Consider the following 12,362-nt stretch of genomic DNA (forward strand, 5'->3'; position numbering starts at 1 on the left):
TACAGATCAACACCTTCTTAAGTTTAAAGACAAGACTATACTTTAAAAATAATATGGTGAAACATTTCTAATACGAGGGAAGTACGAGAGACCATAAATTATAATTATAATCCGACTAAATATAAACGTAAATACAAAGATTTACATTATAATACCTTTTTTTTTTTTTTTTATACCTGCGATAATACAATGTTAACATTGGGCTTACCCGCTCATATTGTGTGATAATAATTAGAATAAACTGAAGAGTGAAGATAGTGTTGAGTGCCGATATAAGTTCTATTGTAATAATGAAATTGTGAAAATCAAGCTGGAACACCGTCAAAGGTTTTGTCCTTCTTGACTTTTTGTATTTTAGTCTGAAATAATAATACCGACCTAACTACATTTTATATTTTAATAATGCGTTTCTTCTCATCATTTAATTTGGCTTCTTATGCATATAAATATAATTTATAAAAACAAATTGTATTATTATTTAAATAGGAGATAAAAACTACAAAAAATACGGCTCTCTGGCGAAAACGACTGTAGGTAAGTATTGGTAAGTAGATATTGTATCATCCATTGAGTAGGTATAAATACTTCAAAAAATTCCCGTTTCTCTACATTTTCTCTAAAGCTTATATATACTAATATTATAAAGCTAAAGAGTTTGTTTGTTTGTTTGTTTGAACGCACTAATCTCGGGAACTACTGGTCCGATTTGAAAAATTCTTTCAGTGTTAGATAGCCCATTTATCGAGGAAGGTTATAGGCTATATTTCATCACGCTACGGGCAGCAGGAGTGGAGCCACGGGGGTGAAACCGCGCGGAGCAGCTAGTATCTTCTTCTTATATATAAAAATGAATCGCAAAATGTGTTGGTAAGCGCATAACTCGAGAACGGCTGAACCGATTTCGATAATTCTTTTTTTATTATATTCCTTGAAGTACGAGGATGGTTTTTATGTAGAGAAAACGTAAATATGTACCACGGGCGAAGCCGGGGCGGACCGCTAGTAATATATAAATATTAAAATACGTTCTAATTCTTTATCAACTTCATATACCATCCACTTTCAGATAATAAAGTTATTATTAATTGCAGTTGAAACATGAGCAACAATAGATCATATCTTGTGATATTGTTTTTCACGATTACCAACATAGGACGTTAATATTTTTCCACGAGATAAAATAAAAATTTCAAGGTTGATATATTTTTTCCGATTAAATAATATTTCCTTATAGTTTGAGGAAAATTAAATAATCATACTTTTCTATGATTGAATTAGAACGAGTTTTTTTTTTTTCAATAGATTAAATTAAAAGTGTAGAACTAGTTATACTTAATAATATAATATAGAGCCACGCGGGTGAAACCGCGGAGCGCAGCTAGTATTTAATATTTGTGGTAGTGAATAGAAACATTTAATAAGTAGGTACCGAATAGGTATAGGAAGGTAGGATTACGATACAGCACTATCTAATTTATCATCTTATCTATACATATAATACCTATGTCCTATACCTATATAATCTTATATATAAACTAGCTGGTGCGTTGTGCGCGGGCTGCAAGCAGCCCGCGAGCCCCTTTTGCCCCTGGGTTGAAGCAATAGGGCAGTCATTTGAAAATGCATCAAAATCCCCCGTCAATTTGTTATTATTTGCCAACAGCGATTCCACAGTCAATCGGAAGTGCTTATAAATTCCCAATTCAAATATTTTCTATTTTGAAATGCTGTCGACCTTCGAGGGTGCGTTGTGCGCGGGCTGCAAGCAGCCCGCGAGCCCCTTTTGCCCCTGGGTTGAAGCAATAGGGCAGTCATTTGAAAATACATTCAAATTTCCTGTCCATTTGTTACATCTGCTAACAGCGATTCTACAGTCAGTCGGTAATGCTTATAAATTCCCCATTCAAGTATTTCCCACTCCGGGAGGCTGTCCACCTTCGAGGGAGCGTGGTGCGGAAGCATCCCAGGGCAGAAATCTTCAGTCATTTGAAAATGCATTAAAATTCCCCGTCAATTTGTTATTATCTGCTAACAGCGATTCCGCAGTCAATCGGAAGTGCTTATAAATTTCCCATTCAAATATTTTCTATTCCGGGGGGCTGTCCACCTTCGAGAATGCGTGGTGCGCGAGCTGCAAGCAGCTCGCGGCTCATCCCAGGGCAGAAATCTTCAGTCATTTGAAAATGCATTCGAATTTCCTGTCCATTTGTTACATTTGCTAACAGCGATTCTACAGTCAGTCGAAACTGCTTATAAATTACTTATTCAAATATTGGTTAAATTTTTGAAACGTGATCCCGAATTTTATTTATTTGAGGTGTCTAATCAATAGCGGTGACTTTTCATAATAAACTGTTCAAGACAATAAAATATGTGTGAAGATGTATAAAACATATTGAAAACTTCAAGTCTTTTTAGTAGCGTAGTTTAAAATCCAATTCATTATGCTTTCGGCACTAAAAATATCTAACTGAAGGCCATAGGACTACAGTCAAAGGGTGTATCGAATAATACACCGTATATTCGTTTATTCGTTACACTATTAAAATAACTACTTTAAAAAAACCGACTTCAAAAACGGAAAAGTAAAAAATAATAAATTACTACATATTATTTAGTTGTGTTATTATTCACTATATAGGTTTGAAGTCGGTGCCAAGCACTAAACACTTATTAAACTACGCTATTTTTGATACAAGAACTAAGATTATTTCGATACAAGAACTACCTACTTGCAATTCAATAACATTATTCGCGATACAAAAAATTGGCTATTTTCGATACAAAATCTACACTACTCTTGGTGTAAGTCCTACGCTTATAAAGCGTGAAGGATTGGCTCATTCACTCAATAAATGTGTGAAGATGTGTATATTATTGAAAACTTCAGTCTTTTTAGTAGCTTCGTTTAAAATCAAATTCATTATGCTTTCGGCACTAAAAATAAGAACCTACTTTTCTGTTTTTGAAGTCGTTTTTTTTTAACGTAGCTAACCTACGTAGTTTTTTTGTTTGAGTGGGAATCGCCCTAAAGTCGCTTCTGTTCAAGAGTTAACACGCTCGTCGCTTCGCTCCTCGCTACCTAATTGAATATTTACGCCGGCCGCTGACGATACTTGCTCGCTTCGCTCGCTTGGCTAGTGCGGTAGTTCAAAAGTAACCTAACTCGCTCGTCGCTTCGCTCCTCGCTACCTAATTGAATATTTACGCCGGCCGCTGACGTGACTTGCTCGCTTCGTTCGCTTGGCTAGTGCGGTGGTTCAAAAGTAACCTAACTCGCTCGTCGCTTCGCTCCTCGCTACTTCTTTGAGTATTTACGCCGGCCGCCGACGTGACTTGCTCGCTTCGCTCGCTTGGCTAGTGCGGTAGTTCAAAAGTTAACCTAACTCGCTCGTCGCTTCGCTCCTCGCTACTTCTTTGAATATTTACGCCGGCCGCTGACGTGACTTGCTCGCTTCGCTCGCTTGGCTAGTGCGGTAGTTCAAAAGTTAACCTTACTCGCTCGTCGCTTCGCTCCTCGCTACTTCTTTCAATATTTACGCCGGCCGCTGCCGTGACTCGCTCGCTTCGCTCGCTTGGCTCGTGCGGTAGTTCAAAAGTTAACCTTACACGCTCGTCGCTTCGCTCCTCGCTACCTATTTGAATATTTAAGCCGGCCGCTGCCGTGACTCGCTCGCTTCGCTCGCTTGGCTCGTGCGGTAGTTCAAAAGTTTATAAATATTTTCTACTCCCGGAGGCTGTCGACCTTCAAGGTTGCGCGGTGCGCGGGCAGCAAGCAGCCCGCGTTGCCGTCTTTTTCCGTTGCTATTCCTATTACCCTTCCTACTATGGAAATTTCCATACAAAATTTTCGAAAAAAAAAATTTCGCTTTTTAACATAAATTTTTACATGCCTGGAAGCGGACCAGGTTTTGAAGCATTTTTTACTTCGGCGACCCCGACCTACCTGCCACCAGTTCAGAGAACCATTGAATTTCGTGATGTATGGAAAATGGAAACCGGGGGTCGGAGAGAAATTCTGAGTATGTAGTTTTGTAAATCTGGCCGATTAGAGCATAGAAGTCAATTTTCAGACCGATCGTAAAGTAACCGGCGCCACCATCTTGCTTTGAAAAATTGGCCATTTTTGAAAAAAAAATTGCGTCCAATTTGAAATTTCTCCATTGCCCTGGTAGCGCCCCATCTTCCTGATCATTTTTTAGTTCTACACCCCCTACCTATCTGGCGCCGTTTCGGAGAGCCGTCGAATTTTGCGTTGTATGAAACTCGGAAACCAGCGGTGAAAACTCGATTATGAGTATGCCAACTTAATGTGCGGCTCGATTAAAGCCCCTGTGCCAAGTTTCAGCGCGATCGGACCAGCGATGGCCATTTTAGCATTTGTATGGCGGCGGCCATTTTTTCCGCCATTTTGAATTTTTTTCACCATCTGTGGTAATTGCTCGTGGTTTACTACACATTTAGTTTGAGCACCCCAGATGTAGCTGCTACCGTTTGCGCGGGCCGTTGACCGTCTCCGCGGGCTGTGAGAAAGTTCAAAATTTCGGATTTTTCTGGATATCCTGGGAGCTGGGCGAGTATGAATGCATCATTGGTGTGTTTCTCCGTTGCGCCACCTCGTCTAAATTTACGTTTTTATCTTTGCGCCAAAAATGGAAAAATTCCAAAATCGAGCGTCCCACTACGGCTCCCTGGTAGCGTCCCAGGGTGGTGATCATTTTTAGTTCCGGGACCCCCCACCCAACTCGCACCGTTTCCGCGGGCCGTTGGATTTTACGTTGTATGGAAGTTGGAAACGGGGGCCCGGAGCCACTCGAACGGGGCACCGATCGATTCCCCGGCTCGAGCAGAGCACGTGTGCCAAATTTGAGACGTAAGGATTCATAAACGGCGATTTTAGCAAAGTACGGCGGCCATCTTGTTTTCGCGAAAATCGCCATTTTTCCACCACCCCTGGTAATCGCCACCAGTTCCGAGCATTTTTTGTTCAGACACCCCCCCTCCAGGTACCACCGTTTTTGCGCACCTCCAGGGGTCCACTCGGTTTTCGAAGATGATCGAGATCGCTATATTTTTCCTCTGGTCACTCGGCGCACCTCTACACAATCACATAATTATCCCCCCCACTTTCCCCGTAGTTTCCGAGAAAAGCGATGTCAATCAGTCAGTCAGTGAGTGGTAGTGTAGCTTTATATATATATGAATGAAATGAATGAATATGATGAAATATGAAATGAATCGCAAAATGTGTTGGTAAGCGCATAACTCGAGAACGGCTGAACCGATTTCGATAATTCTTTTTTTATTATATTCCTTGAAGTACGAGGATGGTTTTTATGTAGAGAAAATGTGAATTTGAACAATTTGTACCACGGGCGAAGCCGGGGCGGACCGCTAGTATTTTCTATAATTTAATCTTAGCGAAGATATCGCATATTACAACATAAGTACACCCATTGTTCTCCCTTCTTCCGTAAACACAAGTAAATCTCAACATCAATCAGTATTAGATAATATTATGATATAATAAAGAATTTGTTTTTTTTCGCTATTTTTATGAGATCGATACGACGAATAAAAACGCAAGTTATTATTGCAATACATATAATAAATGTATCGCCTGCGTGTATATGACTTATGAGGATTTTTTATTTTATTTTTTTTACTTTCGACCTGCCCGCGGCTTCGCCCGCTTTGTCTATCCAATAAATGATATACCTACTAAAACATTCCTCGAGAATCACTATCTATTAAAAAAAACATATTAAAATCCGTTGCGTAGTTTTAAAGATTTTACTGATAAAGGGACAAAGAAAGCGACTTGTATACAAAGTATAGAAAAAGAAAGTTGGTAGGTACAAAGATAATATGTGAAGATCTGTGAACTATTATGATTAATGGCCAGCTTATTAGTCTTATTATAACTAGTTTCATTATTTTGTAATCCTTTGATCTATTTAGCTATGCTATGATGTTTAAATTGTGTATTTTCAATTATTAAATAGTGTCAATCGACCCTGTAGTTTGATTTTGTTCGAGACCTTTATTCATATTATATTAGTTATCACCTTATGATTACACAAATCATGCACTTTTGATTAGATATTTGATTCAACACAATACCTTCTATTTACTTTCTTATTTATAAAATACGTTATGATCTTGAAATTCAAAGTGTCAAGGAGAATGGATATTGAAATCTTGAGATAAATAGGTTTTACAAACAAGTAACAACCTAAAATACTTACTAGAAATGAGCTAAATAGAAATTTACAAAATACATACTATATTGAAAGATACCTACATACATTTAGAAGGTAGAATGGCATTACTCTTCAATAATCTATATACAGGGTGTCCTAAAAAGTAGTGATGAACGGAAGCTGGGAGGTAGAGGACCTAGAGGGCTATCCGAATCACCCCCATGTATGTTATGCGATTTTTCGTATTTTCGGAGTTATGACATTTTTTTTTCAATTTTTCACTCATGGTGACGTCAATTATTGCGCTAGATGCTTGATTTTTTTTTGTTTACTAAGCTGAAAGATAGGCCAATTCAGTATAGTAACATTTACTATCGTTAGATCTTCGAATGGAATAAAAAAAAGAATTAAATGCCAAGAAAGATAAAATTACCCAGTATGTTCACCACTTCAAGGGCCCGTAAAAAAATAAAATCACATAAAAAGTTTTCCGTTTGGCTTTTAAAAACTTGCTCTATCTATCAGGTAGCTACCCTGAAAATTTCATTTTATTATTCAGAAGGCTTCAATCCAAAAATTTAAATCTGAATGTGGTAAGTGCAAAAATTGAATTAACATGATGATCAATAAAAACAAATTAAAACCAATAACAAGGTGTTTAATTATTACCAGAAATTTTTAAAATGACCCCGCTGTTGCTCAGTGCAAGTGCGAGTGTGACATCACCGTAAAAAGTTATCTTTTAAATGTCTGAATGCCCTTTTATCATTTTTAATGGTTTCTTCTGCTACTATGAATTTTCTTGTTATTTCGTTCAAATTGTGGTATTCTCTCAAGTAGCCGAGGTCTTTTAGTATCCCCATTGAAACAAATCAATGGAGTTTAGGTCGAGGGACCGTGGAGGCAGTTAAAGGCAGGCGTCACCAGCGCATGCGCAGGCTGCAACGACCAATCCATCTTTCTGGGTATCTTTGCCTTTTAGCCTGGCCGTGTGACAATCTCCGTGTAAAAATCTCTGTGTGAAAATCTCTGTGTGAAAATCTCTGTGTGAAAATCTCTGTGAAAATCTGTGTGAAAATCTGTGTGAAAATCTCTGTGTGAAAATCTGTGTGAAAATCTCTGTGTGAAAATCTCAGTGAAAATCTGTGTGAAAATCTCTCTGTGAAAATCTGTATGTAAATCTCTGTGTGAAAATCTCTGTTTAAATCTCGGTGTGAAAATCTCTGTGTGAAAATCTGTGTGAAAATGTCTGTGTGAAAATCTGTGTGAAAATCTCTGTGTGAAAATCTCTGTGAAAATATCTGTGTGAAAATCTGTGTGAAAATCTCTGTGTGAAAATCTCTGTGTGAAAATCTCTGTGTGAAAATCTCTGTGTGAAAACCTCTGTGTGAAAATCTCTGCGTGAAAATCTCTGCGTGAAAATCTCTGTGAAAATCTCTGTGTGAAAATCTCTGTGTGAAAATCTCTGTGTGAAAATATCTGTGTGAAAATCTCTGTGTGAAAACCTCTGTGTGAAAATCTCTGTGTGAAAATCTCTGTGTGAAAATCTCTGTGTGAAAATCTCTGTGTGAAAATCTCTGTGTGAAAATCTCTGTGTGAAAATCTCTGTGTGAAAATCTCTGTGTGAAAATCTCTGTGTGAAAATCTCTGTGTGAAAATCTCTGTGTGAAAATCTCTGTGTGAAAATCTCTGTGTGAAAATCTCTGTGTGAAAATCTCTGTGTGAAAATCTCTGTGTGAAAATCTCTGTGTGAAAATCTCTGTGTGAAAATCTCTGTGTGAAAATCTCTGTGTGAAAATCTCTGTGTGAAAATCTCTGTGTGAAAATCTCTGTGTGAAAATCTCTGTGTGAAAATCTCTGTGTGAAAATCTGTGCCTGTCGCTCGCGACTGCGCTCGCGACAGGCACAGATTTTCAATAAGTGACATTTGGCTTACAGTTGTGCGTAGCAGAGAGTTATATTACGTGATGGTCATATTTTACTAAACTTATATGAATTCATTCAGAAGTATCGTGAAAGGCTGCTTATGGCCTTTCACGATGGCCAGATGTAACGCTATGAAATATCATGTAGCTGTAGGAACGCTTGCAATGATTTTGTTAAAGTATAGATACGTCACCCGGGCACGTTTTTTTATGTGATTTTATTTTTTTACGGGCCCTTGAAGTGGTGACAAAATTACCCAGTGGTAATTTTATCTTTCTTGGCATTTAATTCTTTTTTTTATTCCATTCGAAGATCTAACGATAGTAAATGTTACCATACTGAATTGGCCTATCTTTCAGCTTAGCAAACAAAAAAAAATCAAGCATCTAGCGCAACAATTGACGTCACCATGAGTGAAAATATCATCGTACTCGGCGATAGGTGAAAAATTGAAAAAAACGTCATAACTCCGAAAATACGAAAAATCGCATAACATACATGGGGGTGATTCGGATAGCCCTCTCGGTCCTCTACCTCCCAGCTTCCGTTCATCACTACTTTTTGGGACACCTGTAGCGGCTTTATATATTCACACCCTTTATATATAGGTATAAAAGAAAGTCGTGTTAGTTACTCCACTTATAACTCAAGAACGGCAGAACCGATTTAGCTGAAAATTGGCAGGGAGGTAGTTTAGAGCCAGGAGAAGGACATAGGATACTAAATAAGGACCACGAGCGAAGCCGGGGCGGACCACTAGTTATAAATATAAACAAAACTCATGGGATATTTTGGTATTTCTACCAATACTTGAAGACTGTAAAAAAGTCCATTTAAAAATTCATTGAACTATACAGCCCATGAAGGTCGAAATTAAACAACATAGAATAGAATCAAAATCTAGTTATTTAAACATCATTTCGCTGAAAATAGCTAACAACAAGTCTTTGTAATTGCTGAGTCAGTTTTAAACAATAAATAATGATCATAATATTAAAACTAAAATTTGGTTAAAACTTTGCCAGAAGAACCAGGATTCTAACCACACCAAAACTGGATTCAAATTACCACTACATCTTAACACCTAAAAAGAAAATGCATTCATTGAAATATAATCTTCAGTTGAATAAATTTGTGGAAATAACGGAATTTTAATATCTATCTCCAGATGTTTCTATGTAATTGAGAAATGTAATTGCATAAACGGCCTTCAATTTTATTTGTATTTTAATTAAATAATGTGCTCGAATCGTGGCTATATTCTCAACTATTCAATTTTTTTAGCAAACAAAGGCAAAAAATTTTCGATTAGATCATCAGTTTCTGAGGAATTAAAATTATTGAATCAAATTGTATTGCAATATTTACCAGATAAGATAATTATTCAAGGAATATATTTTAAGCGTAGATCGCCATTTTTTCATAAAATATGTATGTTTATTAGGTATTTGTTATTTAGACTTCTATGATATTGACGTATTACGAGGTTTTTTCCCGATTCCATTTGATTTTATTTATAGTTAAAAAGCAGTTACATACTTTAATCTGATACATATTTACCTATGTATATATAAAAAAATAGTTAAATTTCGTAAAGAGTTTGTCGTTAGTAGGTAAATAGTTCCCGTTCCCGTGGGATTTCCGGGATAAAACCTATCCTATTTGTTAATCTAAGTTACCCTCTATATGTGTGCTAAATTTCATTGTAATCGGTTCAGTGGTATTTGCGTGAAAGAGTAACAAACACACACACACACACATCCTCACAAACTTTCACATTGATAATATTAGTAGGAAGAAGGATGATAATAATTATGTAATTATTAATTAATAATACATACTTATAAGTAGCGATTTTCTTGTCGAAGCAAAACCTTTCTTCGCAGCATGTCCAGTACATTGTCTCCAAACAGCTGAAAATATACAATTATTATAAATTTAACTAATTATTATACGAAAATATATTTCATGGAATAGATAGAAATATGGTCGGATTCACACTGCATTAAAAGAAACAGTCTTGTATTATGTATTTTAAAATTAAACCCGTATACTTATATAATTTATAAATAAATAAGCAGTATAATCTATGAAAAATACGAATAAATAATAAGCCTCAGGAAAACCTTATTCTAAACAATCAGACGAGTAAACAAAAACTTTAAATTACAAGCATTTTCAAACTCTGTTGTTCTTTATATGACGTATAACAACAATAATGTATAAAATTTATTTAACAATTTATTTTGCAAAACAAATACATAAAGGTTTACATTAAATAATAGCAGAAAGGGCGGCCTTATCACTAAGCTATGCAGTAATATGATGATTGTTCCAAAAATCGGAACACAAATATATGTATCTACTAGTAACTATGTATAATGTAAAGTATTTGCAAGATTACTTATCTTGACATTTTTGATCGAATGTGATAATTTCCTATGCAACAGTATAAGTACCTGATAAGCATGTTTGGGTTTCTATAAGATATTTTGCGTAACCTTGTTTTTACAAATTTGAAGTACCTAGATGATAAAAATGTGCTAGAATCACAGCTAGAATATTATGTATCGTATTAGGATAAATATTATGAGGTAACTGTCGCTTTACACATTTTCTTAAAGGTTTTTCAATTATAGTGAGTTAGGTAATATTGTTTAATTCTTTCTCTAACATAGACAATTTACAAGTCATAATAGATTTTCAATCAATATGTCCCTATAGAAAACATGAAATTAATAAAAGTATTTAAGTCTTTGGAAAATCCATACTAATATTATAAAATATGCGAAAGTAACTCTGTCTGTCTGTCTGTTACTCAATCACGCTTAAACTACTGAACCAATTTGCATGAAATTTGGTATGGAGATATTTTGATACTCGAGAAAGGACATAGGCTACTTTTTAGTTTTTATTGCGAAATATGTACCACGGGCGAAGCCGGGGCGGACCGCTAGTTTACCATAGATTTAAAAACTTGTGAAAATTTTAGCATTATATTATAGGACTTTTAAAGCAAACATGTGGATGTTATTTAGAAGGTATGTCTTGTATTAACTACGATGGGTTCAATAATAAATAATAATTAATGCATATTATAGTAAGTAGTTTCACAAATTTCAAATACTTACTACTGACAGGATTTACAAATATTGAGAAGCATGTTTACATCTTCACATAGCTAGTGTGTCTTCGAGGACGGAGCTCGGAACAATCTGGAAATTAAAAAATAAAAATAAAATTGACTTGTAAAATTATGGAATTTAACATTTATAACATGGGAATGGATAATTCAGTATAGACATGGTAATATAGAGTACATAAAGATGTTGAATGTATTAATAGTTTCAAAAAATAAATTATTGTATTCTTAACGATCCTTGATAAGTGTACAAAGTTGAAATTAAATCCGTCCGTTAGAAGTGGTTCAAAATCGAGTCTAAACGTGTTTGTTACATTAAAAACATACGAACTTGCTTACGTAGAGGTGAATTTAATAAAAGCGTGTTAATATAAGTTATTATAGCAACAAAATACTGGATTATTTGAATTAATTTCACGCTAGAATAGAAGACAATTATATGCAAGAATACTTCACGTTTTGCTTTTTTCAGCACTTTAGTATTGTTCAAATGAATAAAATTACAACTATATTAATTGCCGACTTAATTCAATGTTATGTCAGTAACAAAAGGTATCTAAACCACATAAGAATACAGTCCAATATTGACAATACATATTAACAGTTTTAAGTCTTACATGAAGACTGACCGTTTCATCATGAAATAATATTAGCAAGTAATTGTCTTCAAGGATACGTACACTAGTATATGATATTTTGTACAATAAAAGTCACGACGTTGTTCACAATAAAACGAGAACAATTGACAATTGTTACATTCATACATTTCTGACTTTATATTCATCGATATATAAAAACAAAATCGAATCGAGAATGTTGGTATATATATAATATGTTCTTTGAAACTAGGAATGTAATCACTATCACTACATAGTATAAAACAAAGTCGCTTTCTCTGTCCCTATGTCCCTATGTATGCTTAAATCTTTAAAACTACGCAACGGATTTTGATGCGGTTTTTTTTAATAGATAGAGTGATTCAAGAGGAAGGTTTTAGTATATAATTAATTATGTTTTAGACAAAGCGGGCGAAGTCGCGTGCGGAAAGCTAGTTTAATATCTAAATGTGAGTCGTCACGGGACTCCTTGCA

At 35.5% G+C, this 12,362-nt stretch overlaps 1 protein-coding gene across 1 annotated transcript in view; it reads right to left on the reverse strand.

Moving 5' to 3' along the window:
- The window catches only part of LOC149898552 (uncharacterized), a 28,965-nt gene that overhangs the window by 9,853 nt on the left and 6,750 nt on the right, over nucleotides 1–12,362 (reverse strand). Inside the window, exons 2-3 of the mRNA XM_090115031.1 lie at nucleotides 11,261–11,344; nucleotides 9,971–10,042 (exon numbers count right to left, since the gene is read on the reverse strand). Of these exons, the coding sequence (XP_089971157.1) occupies nucleotides 9,971–10,042; nucleotides 11,261–11,292 (104 nt within the window). The 5' untranslated portion in view covers nucleotides 11,293–11,344. The remainder of the gene's footprint in view (nucleotides 1–9,970; nucleotides 10,043–11,260; nucleotides 11,345–12,362) is intronic.

This window comes from Colias eurytheme, chromosome 22 (assembly GCF_061535395.1).
Source record: "Colias eurytheme isolate Ceu_HAF_F1 chromosome 22, ilColEury1 Martin Lab GWU primary, whole genome shotgun sequence".
Taxonomy (NCBI): Eukaryota; Metazoa; Arthropoda; class Insecta; order Lepidoptera; family Pieridae; genus Colias; species Colias eurytheme.